The 15,301-nt window shown below is 48.7% G+C and overlaps 1 protein-coding gene across 11 annotated transcripts in view; it reads right to left on the reverse strand.

Annotated features, from left to right (window-relative positions):
- The window catches only part of BICD1 (BICD cargo adaptor 1), a 185,689-nt gene that overhangs the window by 89,096 nt on the left and 81,292 nt on the right, over positions 1-15,301 (reverse strand). For all 11 annotated transcript variants that reach the window (XM_083181321.1, XM_083181322.1, XM_083181324.1 and 8 more), the window contains exon 2: positions 3,569-3,781. In XM_083181321.1, the coding sequence (XP_083037447.1) occupies positions 3,569-3,781 (213 nt within the window). The remainder of the gene's footprint in view (positions 1-3,568; positions 3,782-15,301) is intronic.

A 15,301-nucleotide genomic window follows, 5' to 3' on the forward strand; every position in this document is an offset into this window, starting at 1 on the left:
GCTACACCCTGTATATAACACATGTAACTGTGACAGGGAAGGTGGCCCGTCTCAGCTCTGGGCCCCATAGCAGCTGCATCTCCGCACCTATGGTAGTTATACCCTGTATATAACACATGTAACTATGACAGGGAAGGTGGCCCCTCTCAGCTCTGGCACCATAGCAGCTGCACCCCCTGCACCTATGGTCAGTAGCGCATGCAGGGGGGGTTTCTGAGTACCCAGAAACCCCCCCAGGAGTCTAAGGACTCTAGTCTGAAAGCTGAGGGTCCCCTCTTTCCATGGGTATAAGAATTTTAAAAATCGGCCCTTGGGAACCAGAGATATCTGACTTCAAAGCAGTGGTCCCCATCCAAGCCTGTTAATTGCTTTTCCCAGTCAGATATGTCACTTTCTGTCTGACTTAGAGTTTTTCTGAGGCTATATTCCAAAACCTGGGACTCTCCCCCTTTGATTGACACTAGTAGCTTGTCTCTACTGTTCCTACAACCAGAGATATCAGCCTTCCAGCAACTGGTTACTGCTCCAGCTCCACACAACTGGTATGTAGTCCTCCTGAACTCTGATCCCCTAGTCCCCAGTACCATTTGGTAGGTGGGATTCTCTAGTTTTTAATTCCATTAAAATCTAAGAAATCTATTTTTGGGAACTGGAGATATCTGCAGTCAAGCAAGCTGTCCTCCCACCAGAAAATTATGAATAATAAGCCCACTCCACTATACACCCCTCCTTATGTATCAGGGCCCCTTCATTCAGCCCAATGCCCCCTTCTCCCACCCCATCTCCCACCATCTGTGCAGTAAAGGGGTAATTAGTGGAAATTACTGATCCAGGCCCTACATGCTGAGCAGTTGATATAATACCCCCTACCACCCGCGGGACATCAAAGCTTCCCCCACCCCTACCACTGGAGGATCAGTAGGGGCCCCAATGCATTGCTATGCCCAGGGGTCTACACTGCTGTTGACTCCCCTGTATGTATATATATATATATATATATATATATATATATATATGTAGTTATATATATATATATAGTTATATATATGTGTGTGTGTGTGTGTGTGTAATATATATATATATATATTTTATTATTTCTATACATTTGGTCTATCTATAATACTTTAACTGACCCGGCATATACTGGGTTACCTAAGTGTCCATCTCCGTGCTTTGCTCCGCCCCTCTGGAAACCCCCTTCTGAAAATCCTGCGTTTGCCACTGATGGTAACTACACCCTGTATATAACACATGTAACTGTGACAGGGAAGGTGGCCCTTCTCAGCTCTGGGCCCCATAGCAGCTGCACCCCCTGCACCTATGGTAGCTACACCCCTGTATATAACACATGTAACTGTGACAAGGAAGGTGGCCCCTCTCAGCTCTGGGCCCCATAGCAGCTGTACTCCCTGCACCTATGGTAGCTACACCCCTGTATATAACACATGTAACTGTGACAGGGAAGGTGGCCCCTCTAAGCTCTGGCCCCATAGCAGCTGCACCCCCTGCACCTATGGTAGCTACACCCCTGTATATAACACATGTAACTGTGACAGGGAAGGTGGCCCCACTCAGCTCTGGCCCCATAGCAGCTGCACTCCCTGCACCTATGGTAGCTACACCCTGTATATAACACATGTAACTGTGATAGGGAAGGTGGCCCCTCTCAGCTCTGGGCCCCATAGCAGCTGCACTCCCTGCACCTATGGTAGCTACACCCCTGTATATAACACATGTAACTGTGACAGGGAAGGTGGCCCCACTCAGCTCTGGCCCCATAGCAGCTGCACTCCCTGCACCTATGGTAGCTACACCCTGTATATAACACATGTAACTGTGATAGGGAAGGTGGCCCCTCTCAGCTCTGGGCCCCATAACAGCTGCACTCCCTGCACCTATGGTAGCTACACCCCTGTATATAACACATGTATCTGTGACAGGGAAGGTGGCCCCTCTCAGCTCTGGCCCCATAGCAGCTGCACCCCCTGCACCTATGGTAGTTACACCCCTGTATATAACACATGTAACTGTGACAGGGAAGGTGCCCCCTCTCAGCTCTGGCCCCTCAGCAGCTGCACTCCCTGCACCTATGGTAGCTACACCCTGTATATAACACATGTAACTGTGATAGGGAAGGTGGCCCCACTCAGCTCTGGCCCCATAGCAGCTGCACTCCCTGCACCTATGGTAGCTACACCCTGTATATAACACATGTAACTGTGACAGGGAAGGTGGCCCCACTCAGCTCTGGCCCCATAGCAGCTGCACTCCCTGCACCTATGGTAGCTACACCCTGTATATAACACATGTAACTGTGATAGGGAAGGTGGCCCCTCTCAGCTCTGGGCCCCATAACAGCTGCACTCCCTGCACCTATGGTAGCTACACCCCTGTATATAACACATGTAACTGTGACAGGGAAGGTGGCCCCTCTCAGCTCTGGGCCCCATAGCAGCTGCACTCCCTGCACCTATGGTAGCTACACCCCTGTATATAACACATGTAACTGTGACAGGGAAGGTGGCCCCACTCAGCTCTGGCCCCATAGCAGCTGCACTCCCTGCACCTATGGTAGCTACACCCTGTATATAACACATGTAACTGTGATAGGGAAGGTGGCCCCTCTCAGCTCTGGGCCCCATAACAGCTGCACTCCCTGCACCTATGGTAGCTACACCCCTGTATATAACACATGTATCTGTGACAGGGAAGGTGGCCCCTCTCAGCTCTGGCCCCATAGCAGCTGCACCCCTGCACCTATGGTAGTTACACCCCTGTATATAACACATGTAACTGTGACAGGGAAGGTGCCCCCTCTCAGCTCTGGCCCCTCAGCAGCTGCACTCCCTGCACCTATGGTAGCTACACCTCTATATAACACATGTAACTGTGACAGGGAAGGTGGCCCCTCTCAGCTCTGGTCCCATAACAGCTGCACCCTCTGCACCTATGGTAGTTACACCCCTGTATATAACACATGTAACTGTGACAGGGAAGGTGGCCCTCTCAGCTCTGGGCCCATAGCAGCTGCACCCCCTGCACCTATGGTAGTTACACCCCTGTATCACACATGTAACTGTGACAGGGAAGGTGGCCCTCTCAGCTCTGGCCCCTCAGCAGCTGCACTCCCTGCACCTATGGTAGCTACACCCCTGTATATAACACGTTACTGTGACAGGAAGGTGCCCCTCTCAGCTCTGGGGGCAGCGTTTGGTGGACTTGCAAGGCTGCGAAATTCAACCAGAATAAGCGCCTTAATGTAGAAGTCAGAGATTGTCACTGGAGAGTATCAATGAGAGGGCTGCAAAACATACCATTATCCCCTCCAAGCCTGGGTGGGTCCTCTATCACTCCTTAGTAAATCTCCTCCAAAAGCAAACTACACAACTTTACACAATATTATGCAAAGTTATTTACAACACTACACAAACATAACTTTACACAACACTACACATATACACATATGATACATCCAACTCGCTTACATTTCATACCTCTGCACTAAGACTACTGTCATGGATCCAGTACAAAGACTCCATGTACATTATATTACATAATAACACATTACCTCTTTTAAGTCTTGGACAAGGGCGGTGAGACGCTTATTTTCCCCTTGGACATTGGTGATGACGGTCCTGCTCTGCCGCAGTCGTGTTCTGCATATCCGGATCCTCCCCAGGTAATACTCCTCCTTGGATGCAGACTCCTGCAGTAAGGTCTCCTCTCGGGTCTCGCCATCTTCTGCAACCTTGCGGTGCACGGTGAAGGACTGCCCAAAGGCCTGGGGAAACACAGATTAAGGTTTTGATTACAATCAAATAGACATATTTTTACACAATGTGTCTGTAAACGATGTTGTACAATCGAGGGTACACACTTGCCGGCGGGCTCATGATATATCAACCAGTGCGTAACCACTACAATTGTGGATAAGTAACGTGAACCCCCCAAACATCTAGAGCAGTGTTTTTCAACCACTGTGCCGTGGCGCACTAGTGTGCCTTGAGCTGTTCTCAAGTGTGCCCCCAGATCTAGAGATGTCCAAACCAGTTTACAGCCACCACCAGCTCAACTGTTATTTACTGGTCTCTTCTTTATCATGTAAACGGCCAATGTATTTTATTTTTGTTACCTGTGGGGACCAGTGTGATTGTTTTTTTGGTACTCTTTACTTAGAACGGCGCCCACGATTTTGATCGTGGGCATCGTTAGTAAAAAATCGCGGGCATCGCATGCACTAAAAAATCTGGTGCGAGGCGACCGACGCGATGCACGCGATTTCCCATAGGGAACAATGTTAAATGTCTCAATTGACCCGATTTTCCTGTTCAATGCCTCAGTTGACCCGATTTTTCCATAGGAAACAATGTTAAATGGCCCACAGAGGCCAAATAGGCACCCTGAAGTGTGAAATGGCCCCCACAATTGTTAACGCCACCCCACGATCAACGTGAACCTGAAGTGTGGCGAGCGCAGCGAGCCCGCGAGGGGCGGCGGTACGCGTCCTACGACCTTTTCATACCCCCACTATCCACGTCGGCGTGGAGTTGAGAATAGAAAGTGTGGCGAGCGCAGCGAGCCACCGAGCCCAAAGCGTGGCGAGCGCAGCAAAGGGACGCGGACAGCTGTGAAGCCCGCGAGGGGACACGGATACCTGTGAAGGTATCCGCGTCCCCTCGCGGGGCTCGCTGCGCTCGCCACGCTTCGGGCTCGGTGGCTCGCTGCGCTCGTCACACTTTCTATTCTCAACTCCACGCCGACGTGGATAGTGGGGGTATGAAAAGGTCGTAGGACGCGTACCGCCGCCGCTCGCCACGCTTCGGGTTCACGTTGATCGTGGGGTGGCGTTAACAATTGGGGTGGCCATTTCACACTTTAGGGTGCCTATTTGGCCTCTGTGGCCCATTTAACATTGTTTCCTATGGAAAAATCGGGTCAATTGAGGCATTGAACAGGAAAATCGGGTCAATGAGACATTTAATTTCCCTATGGGAAATCGCGGGCATCGCGTCGGTCGCATCGCACCCGATTTTTTAGTGCATGCAATGCCCGCGATGGCCGCGATGGGCACCCTTCTAGGTAAAGAGTACCGTTTTGTTTTGTTTTCCTGTGGGGGGCCAATGTGTTTTGCCCTGTGGGGATCTCATGGTGTGTCTTGGCAATTTATTTATATTTCTATTTTCGCCATTTGTTTTGCGTGCAGAAGAACACTCTTTTATGAGCATCTGCCGCAGCGGCACCATTTGGGGCGGGGAATTGGTGGTACCCACCACTCGGTCATTTGGAAACATCACTGCATACTGTACATAGAGGGAGAGATGCCCCAGTAATATCTAATGAACCTTCTAAGGGCAAGTAGAGAGGTTGCCCCTAGCAACAAACCATATTCTACCTATTATTTTATAGAATGTACTTGATAAATGATAGGAAGGAGATGACTGGTTGCTAAGGGAAACTACTCCACTTGCCCTTTTCAGACGTTTTGATACATCTCCCCTTGAGACTTAGTGATTCTGCTTACTCGCTAAGCAGTGGATTAACGCCACCCGTTGGGCAAGCAAATACCCCCCCCCCCCCCCCCCCCCCCCCCACACACACACACACCACCATGCGAATATCCCTGTCAGGGGAGCAAAATGATTTTCCCCTGTTCGCAAATATAAGTCAGTCTATATTTGCGGCGTCCGGTCCGAGAACGGTGTCACCAAAAGCGTCCGCACAGCAGCCCTGCATATGTGCATGTGCGAATATACGCATGCACAGAGCCAAAACATCGGTCCCCAATGCGAACCCCCGATGGGACCGATCAAACCAGAAACAGGCCCTTAATACCAGTCTTACAGGTAGCCACGATGGATCCTGGACACAGATAAAGTGACTGTAGGAGGAGAGGACAAGGACCGAGGCCAACGGGGAGATGTGTCAAACACTGTACAGAGGAAAAGATGTTGCCCAACCAATCAGCTTCTTGCTAACATTTTTCAAGTGCAGGCTACAAAGTGATAGGTAGAATCTGGTTGGTTGCTAAAATCAATTCCCTCAGCTGTCCTCTATAGAAGGTTTGATACATCTCACCCCGCAAAGATATTGTACCCTGCGCTGGTCTAGAACCCTACGGAGGATGAGGCTGAGGAATTAATTTACTCTTGAAGGTGTGGTTTGAAGTTTTCGACACAATAATGTATTTCTTGTAATACATGCATGTACCATAACCTGACACGTCACAAGCAAATAAGTAGTGTTTGTACACAATTCTAGACCCCATACCCTTATCTCAGCCCCGCAGGATGAGGGGAGGGGGGGGGGGGGGATATCTGTCTACTATCTAACCAGCTTATGCAGCTATCCAGACCAAGCTCCTGTCACTTATGTCACGACAAAGCTGTCAGCAGTGCCGTACTGGAGCAAGGGTCATAGGGTCAATCACTATTGGTCGACACAGGAAAAAGGTCGACATGCCTTAACATTTATTATTTATTTATTACCAGTTTCTTATATAGCGCACACATATTCCGCAGCACTGTACAGAGAATATTTGAACACTCACATCAGTCCTTGCCCCAGTGGAGCTTACAATCTATATTCCCTACCACATCTACACGCACACAGACATTCTAGGGTTAATTTTTTGGAGAGCCAATTAGCCTACCAGTATATTTTTGGATTGTGGGAGGAAACCGGAGTACCCCGAGGAAACCCACGCAAGTACGGGGAGAATATACAAACTCCACACAGTTAGAGCCATGGTGGGAATGGAACCCATGGCATCAGTGCTGTGAGGCAGTAATGTAACCATTACACCATCCGTACTGCCCCGTATATATAACACATGGTGGGGATAGAACCCATGACCTCAGCACTGTGAGACAGTAATGCTAACCATTACACCATCCGTACTGCCCCGTATATATAACACATGGTGGGGATAGAACCCATGACCTCAGCACTGTGAGACAGTAATGCTAACCATTACACCATCCGTACTGCCCTGTATATATAACACATGGTGGGGATAGAACCCATGACCTCAGCGCTGTGAGGCAGTAATACTAACCATTACACCATCCGTACTGCCCCGTATATATAACACATGGTGGGGATAGAACCCATGACCTCAGTGCTGTGAGGCAGTAATGCTAACCATTACACCATCCGTACTGCCCTGTATATATAACACATGGTGGGGATAGAACCCATGACCTCAGTGCTGTGAGGCAGTAATGTAACCATTACACCATCCGTACTGCCCGTATATATAACACATGGTGAGGATAGAACCCATGACCTCAGCGCTGTGAGGCAGTAATGCTAACCATTACACCATCCGTACTGCCCTGTATATATAACACATGGTGGGGATAGAACCCATGACCTCAGCGCTGTGAGGCAGTCATGCTAACCATTACACCGTCCGTACTGCCCGTATATATAACACATGGTGGGGATAGAACCCATGACCTCAGCGCTGTGAGGCAGTCATGCTAACATTACACCATCCGTACTGCCTCGTATATATAACACATGGTGGGGATAGAACCCATGACCTCAGCGCTGTGAGGCAGTAACGCTAACCATTACACCATCCGTACTGCCCCGTATATATAACACATGGTGGGGATAGAACCCATGACCTCAGCGCTGTGAGGCAGTCATGCTAACCATTACACCATCTGTACTGCCCCGTATATATAAGACATGGTGGGGATAGAACCCATGACCTCAGCGCTGTGAGGCAGTAATGTAACCATTACACCACCCGTACTGCCCCGTATATATAACACATGGTGGGGATAGAACCCATGACCTCAGCGCTGTGAGGCAGTCATGCTAACATTACACCATCCGTGCTGCCCTTGGAAAAGTTCAACATTAATTTTTCAGGATTTTTTGGTGGCAATGTCAACATATGTCGGCATGGACACCGTCAAAGTGTACAGTGTCCCCTCACATGGTGATGGCTTGGCACACTATGAGTATCTAACTCCTACATTTTTTTTTTTTTAAACTCATGTCGACCTTCTTTATGTCAACCTTGCCCATGCCGACCTATTGCATGTGTTGATCTTTTGATCATGTCAACCTAAGGCATGTCAACATATTTATTTGGGGGGCCAGCAGATGAAAAGACGAAAGGGTAAATGTAACGGTGCCCATACAGTTATTTGATGGGATGCGATGGGATATCCGATTGCATCCGATCACATCTTATGGTGCCAAAAGTGCCCTCTTCCAGCACCCAGTGTTGCATGCCATCTACAATGCCACATCGGGTGCAGGAAGAGGGCAGGCGTCGGAGTAGCGTAGCGCTGTGAAGGAGCGCTGGCGCGAGGCAGGGTTAGTGGTGGTGGCAGAATTTCAAAGAAAAAAAAAAAAGTTTAAAACACTGGGTGGCCCTCTGATTGGCTGAGAGAGCTCTCTCTTAGCCAATCGGAGGGCAGCCCAGTGTTTTTAACTGTTTTTTCAAATTCTGATCCCAGACGCTGCCAGCGCTCCGCTACACCATCGGACGGCACCAGCGTTCCCTCCGGCCCGCTCTCCCCAAACCCGACGCCTGCCGAGAGTGCTCCTTCCACCCCCCACCGATTGCATTCGAGCGATCACATGTGGTTAAAAATCAGGCGATCGCTCCTGCAATTAGATAGATATTAAGTGCAGCACATATTATCTATCTATCAAATCACCCGGCGGGCCCGCGCATGGCGTCGCATGGGACACAAAATGTGCATACAATCATTCAATTTATCGAACAGCTGTGGTCGCAATCGAATGATTGTATGCAACATCTCATAAGTGTATGGGCTACATAGTAGCCAACCTGGTTTTAGCTTTCTAATGAATTAAACAACGGGAAGACTTGCACGGATCCCGCAGACGCTGCAGTCTGCAGGATAATACCGTCACCTTAACATCTCCATATCAGCGTAGGAGGATTCCACTATCCATATCCCATAACGAGTCTGATTTACTAATTAGCCGACCTATACAGTACATGTCTTTCCCTTGGCACGTGGGAGTCATCTCACAGTAGGTTTTATCTGCATGGTTACATTTAATTGGCCTCACACGGGGAGATTAATCCATTAAATGTCAACAAGAAACAATGATTACATAAAGCGTAATAGCAGCAATGGAATATCAGGTGATGGGGAGGTGTGTGCACATGTGTGCTGTGGTTTTTCAGTGCGTATCTGAGCAAGGTACGGATGGTGTAATGGTTAGCATTACTGCCTCACAGCACTGAGGTCATGGGTTCTATTCCCACCATGTGTTATATATACGGGGCAGTACGGACGGTGTAATGGTTACATTACTGCCTCACAGCACTGAGGTTATGGGTTCTATCCCCACCATGTGTTATATATACGGGGCAGTACGGATGGTGTAATGGTTACATTACTGCCTCACAGCACTGAGGTCATGGGTTCTAGCCCCACCATGTGTTATATATACGGGGCAGTACGGATGGTGTAATGGTTAGCATTACTGCCTCACAGCGCTGAGGTCATGGGTTCTAGCCCCACCATGTGTTATATATACGGGGCAGTACGGATGGTGTAATGGTTAGCATTACTGCCTCACAGCGCTGAGGTCATGGGTTCTAGCCCCACCATGTGTTATATATACGGGGCAGTACGGATGGTGTAATGGTTACATTACTGCCTCACAGCACTGAGGTCATGGGTTCTATCCCCACCATGTGTTATATATACGGGGCAGTACGGATGGTGTAATGGTTAGCATTACTGCCTCACAGTGCTGAGGTCATGGGTCCTATTCCCACCATGTGTTATATATACGGGGCAGCACGGATGGTGTAATGGTTACATTACTGCCTCACAGCGCTGAGGTCATGGGTTCTATTCCCACCATGTGTTATATATACGGGGCAGTACGGACGGTGTAATGGTTGGCATTACTGCCTCACAGTGCTGAGGTCATGGGTTCTGTCCCCACCATGTGTTATATATACGGGGCAGCACGGATGGTGTAATGGTTACATTACTGCCTCACAGCGCTGAGGTCATGGGTTCTATCCCCACCATGTGTTATATATACAGGGCAGTACGGACAGTGTAATGGTTAGCATTACTGCCTCACAGCGCTGATGTCATGGGTTCTATCCCCACCATGTGTTATATATACGGGGCAGTACGGACGGTGTAATGGTTAGCATTACTGCCTCACAGCACTGAGGTCATGGGTTCTATCCCCACCATGTGTTATATATACAGGGCAGTACGGACGGTGTAATGGTTACATTACTGCCTCACAGCACTGAGGTCATGGGTTCTATCCCCACCATGTGTTATATATACGGGGCAGTACGGATGGTGTAATGGTTAGCATTACTGCCTCACAGCGCTGAGGTCATGGGTTCTATCCCCACCATGTGTTATATATACGGGGCAGTAAGGATGGTGTAATGGTTACATTACTGCCTCACAGCGCTGAGGTCATGGGTTCTATTCCCACCATGTGTTATATATACGGGGCAGTACGGATGGTGTAATGGTTACATTACTGCCTCACAGCGCTGAGGTCATGGGTTCTATCCCCACCATGTGTTATATATACGGGGCAGTACGGATGGTGTAATGGTTAGCATTACTGCCTCACAGCACTGAGGTCATGGGTTCTGTCCCCACCATGTGTTATATATACGGGGCAGTAAGGATGGTGTAATGGTTAGCATTACTGCTCACAGCGCTGAGGTCATGGGTTCTATCCCCACCATGTGTTATATATACGGGGCAGCACGGACGGTGTAATGGTTAGCATTACTGCCTCACAGCACTGAGGTCATGGGTTCTATCCCCACCATGTGTTATATATACGGGGCAGCACGGACGGTGTAATGGTTAGCATTACTGCCTCACAGCGCTGAGGTCATGGGTTCCATCCCCACCATGTGTTATATATACAGGGCAGTACGGACGGTGTAATGGTTAGCATTGCTGCCTCACAGCGCTGAGGTCATGGGTTCTATCCCCACCATGTGTTATATATACAGGGCAGTACGGATGGTGTAATGGTTAGCATTACTGCCTCACAGCGCTGAGGTCATGGGTTCTGTCCCCACCATGTGTTATATATACGGGGCAGTACGGACGGTGTAATGGTTAGCATTACTGCCTCACAGTGCTGAGGTCATGGGTTCTATCCCCACCATGTGTTATATATACGGGGCAGTACGGACGGTGTAATGGTTACATTACTGCCTCACAGCGCTGAGGTCATGGGTTCTATCCCCACCATGTGTTATATATACAGGGCAGTACGGACGGTGTAATGGTTAGCATTACTGCCTCACAGCGCTGAGGTCATGGGTTCTATCCCCACCATGTGTTATATATACGGGGCAGTACGGACGGTGTAATGGTTAGCATTACTGCCTCACAGCGCTGAGGTCATGGGTTCTATCCCCACCATGTGTTATATATACGGGGCAGTACAGATGGTGTAATGGTTACATTACTGCCTCACAGCACTGAGGTCATGGGTTCTGTCCCCACCATGTGTTATATATACGGGGCAGTAAGGATGGTGTAATGGTTAGCATTACTGCCTCACAGCGCTGAGGTCATGGGTTCTATCCCCACCATGTGTTATATATACAGGGCAGTACGGATGGTGTAATGGTTAGCATTACTGCCTCACAGCGCTGAGGTCATGGGTTCTGTCCCCACCATGTGTTATATATACGGGGCAGTACGGACGGTGTAATGGTTAGCATTACTGCCTCACAGTGCTGAGGTCATGGGTTCTATCCCCACCATGTGTTATATATACGGGGCAGTACGGACGGTGTAATGGTTACATTACTGCCTCACAGCGCTGAGGTCATGGGTTCTATCCCCACCATGTGTTATATATACAGGGCAGTACGGACGGTGTAATGGTTAGCATTACTGCCTCACAGCGCTGAGGTCATGGGTTCTATCCCCACCATGTGTTATATATACGGGGCAGTACGGACGGTGTAATGGTTAGCATTACTGCCTCACAGCGCTGAGGTCATGGGTTTGATTCCCACCATGTCTCTGTGTGGAGTTTGTATATTCTCCCCGTACTTGCGTGGGTTTCCTCCGGGTACTCTGGTTTCCTCCCACAATCCATAAATATACTGGTAGGCTAATTGGCTCCCAACAAATGAACCCTAGAATGTCTGTGTGTGCGTGTACATGTGGTGGGGAATATAGATTGTAAGCTCCACTGGGGCAGGGACTGATGTGAATGTTCAAATATTCTCTGTAAAGCGCTGCGTAATATGTGTGCGCTATATAAGAAACTGTTAATAAATAAATAAGGTACAGATGTACTGGTCTGCCTTCAGGAGTGTACCCGTTAAATGCACTGTCCTTTGGAGTCAAAAGTTTTGTCACCTTGGTAGACTTGGTGTCTGTTGAGTGGGGATTGTAAAGAGGAAAGTGTCCTTTACACATGACCTCCAGATGTGAGAGGGAAACATTTCACTGTGATCCTTGAAGACGAGAGATAAGGATATCTGAGACCCAGAGACCTCTCTTAACAGGAGTCACACCCAGGGCGAAGTCTACTAGTCAACACGCTGAGCGATGCAGGCTGGGGAAATCGCCCTTGTGCTTCCCGGCGGCTAGAACGCCCGCACACACGTAGCGATGTGTGTATGGGCTAACAGTGTTCTCTGGTTAGAACACTGGCGATCTGACTAGACTAGACCTTGACCACATGTAGTCCACGATGGTGGTGCATGGGACTGCACATTGCCGTCGCTATGGGCTGTACACACGGAGAAATCCGTGCTTAATTTGTAAGGGCGGGATGTATTAATATACATCGCCGGCTGTCCGCCGCGATGCCAGCGCATATGTACTAACATATGCGGCTGGCATCGCGGTGCGGTAACGGAGCCCCCCGCGATACCTGTACTCTGGTCTGCGGGGTTCTCCGTCACCTCCCAGCCGGCTCCTGATGCCTACACGCCGGGGACAGCTAAGCAAGCTGTCCCCGACGCCTCCTCCTCCCCCCTGCAGCCGGAAGGACGTCCGGCTGCGTTGATAGGGGGAGGAAGGGCTTACCTTCCGGGGTCCAGGAGGACCTGCAAGAAGGTAAGCCCAAGGGAGGGGGAGAGGGGGTTCGGCGAGGCGGCGGGGTTGCGGCGACGCGGCGAAAAAAAAGCCCATAGGCTTCTATAGGGTATTACCACCCAAAGGCACCCTGCCCTGTGATAACGGTGCGGCCGGGTAATAGTGCATAGGAAAATGCGGTAAAACAGGGGTTTTACCACATTTTCCCTTTAGTACATCCCGCCCTAAGTGATCTAGACAGATTGTTTAGAAATAGGGCTAAAATCAACCGTGTGTATCCCCCTTTAGGGTCAGTTATGTGGTAATGGAGAGGATTCACTTCTGTTTGTAACTGCTCATAAATAATTTGAATGGACCACTTACCCAGGGTACCCCTGCCACGGCACACAGTTTGGGAACCACTGCCCTAGGGGGTAAAAATACTATGGGGGGTATCCTATTAGCGGCAATAACGCTATCTGCAATCACGATTATCAAAATTATCGCCTAAAAATTGTGAAAACGGGTGACCTGCGATGTGTTAACCAGCAAAAAGTGCAGGTAAAAATGGAGGGTATGACTTTGTACCCCCATTTCCATCACGATTAACTTTTTCACCCCAAAACCGACATCTCATTAGTTCGTCATTAAGGGTGGTTGGCCAAAGTGTTCTGAACTGACTTTATTACCTCATATTTACCTCAAAATAGGGATTTTCCCCAACTTTTCACCTGCTCAGAGTAGGTGAAGACAATTTGCCATAAACCCTATGGATAATAGTTGCCTGTATATAATAGGATAGCTGCGATAAAGCGGTTTGCAAATATTATGCTCTTTGTACTGCAGAAAAGGGGTAGCGCCGCGCAGATTGCCGCTATCATTTTCTAGGACGCAATAAAGAAATGACAGACAGAATCTGTTTGGTTGCTATGGGCAACGGCATCTGTTTTCATTTAAGATTGTAGAAATGTTCTGTTTTTTTGATTACTCGTGTAAATATATTTGCACACAAACACCATCTGGTCACGGGTGAATCACGGGGGAATGATGAAGGCTTGTGGATGGGAAGAAATAGGGAAGCTTGCACTTATGACATTGTTTTGATACTGACATCATAATCATGAGATTGGGAGGCTGTAATGAGGGGATATTAGAAACTTTCATTAGCATGTTTTACACAATTGTTGTTATATACGACAATGCTGACTTTCTGTCAATCACTTTGCAACTATAATCTCGCTGCAACCGCTCTTGCCAATCACTCGCTGCGGCCTAACCCAAATCCTCCCTCTCCAAAGCCTAACCCTAACTCTTCCCCCTGCAGCCTAACCCTAACCTACTGTACCTCTGACACTTACCCTTGGGGTGTCAGCTGTCAGGTATTCTGACAGACAGAGGCGCCAACAGGACGGAGGGTTCTCAGTGTAATAAAGGGGCGTGGGCCCCGGGAAGGATGGCACTACAAGTCTCAGTATGGTAGCACCTCTTTTTATAACTGATTCATTCCTGTGGATTGTATAACATGCAGCTAGCCTATTTTACTATGGGCCAGATGTACTAAGCTTCTTCAAAAGTGATAAAATAGAGAGTGATAAACCACCAGCCAATCAGCTCCTGCCTGACATTTTTCAAACACAGTCTATGACATGGCAGCTAGGAGCTGATTGGCTGGTGGTTTATCGCTCTCCATTTTATCACTTTTGAAGCTTAGTGCATCTGGCCCTATGCCTGCTCTGTACGGACAAGCATAATAAATAATAATGACTCTTAAGAAGACTCCATTGTGCACCGTTATCCTTCCATAACAACGTAATGAGACAGCATGTAATATATTTCCATAGTAACCACTGCACATTTCTTTGGCCAATAAGATCACTATATATGTGAATGCATTATGTATAAATTATATTACTTCATCAATTACATTGATCTGTACATCGGGCCAAGAGAATGTTCCGTGCTGCGTTATGTACGGCATGCATCTACGGAATAAAGGGGCGATTCAGGGCCGAATTCTGCCCTGTTTTTGATGGTGGGAGTACACATCCCCTCGCATGTTAGAGAAGGGCTTTGTGTGGTGGGAGGGGGCGTTCGGTCGGACAACATTTACCTGTCCAATAGGCTGCGAACATACGCAGCCTAGCGCACTGGTCTGAATCAGGCCCAAAGTCACACATTTCTTTTTAAAGATATGTAAAAAGATTCCGTTCTTCATTCACATTTGCAAAGAGAACATCCGGTATATACCTACGTGC

The sequence above is a fragment of the Crinia signifera genome, chromosome 4, assembly GCF_055691185.1.
Source record: "Crinia signifera chromosome 4, ASM5569118v1, whole genome shotgun sequence".
NCBI classification, from domain to species: domain Eukaryota; kingdom Metazoa; phylum Chordata; class Amphibia; order Anura; family Myobatrachidae; genus Crinia; species Crinia signifera.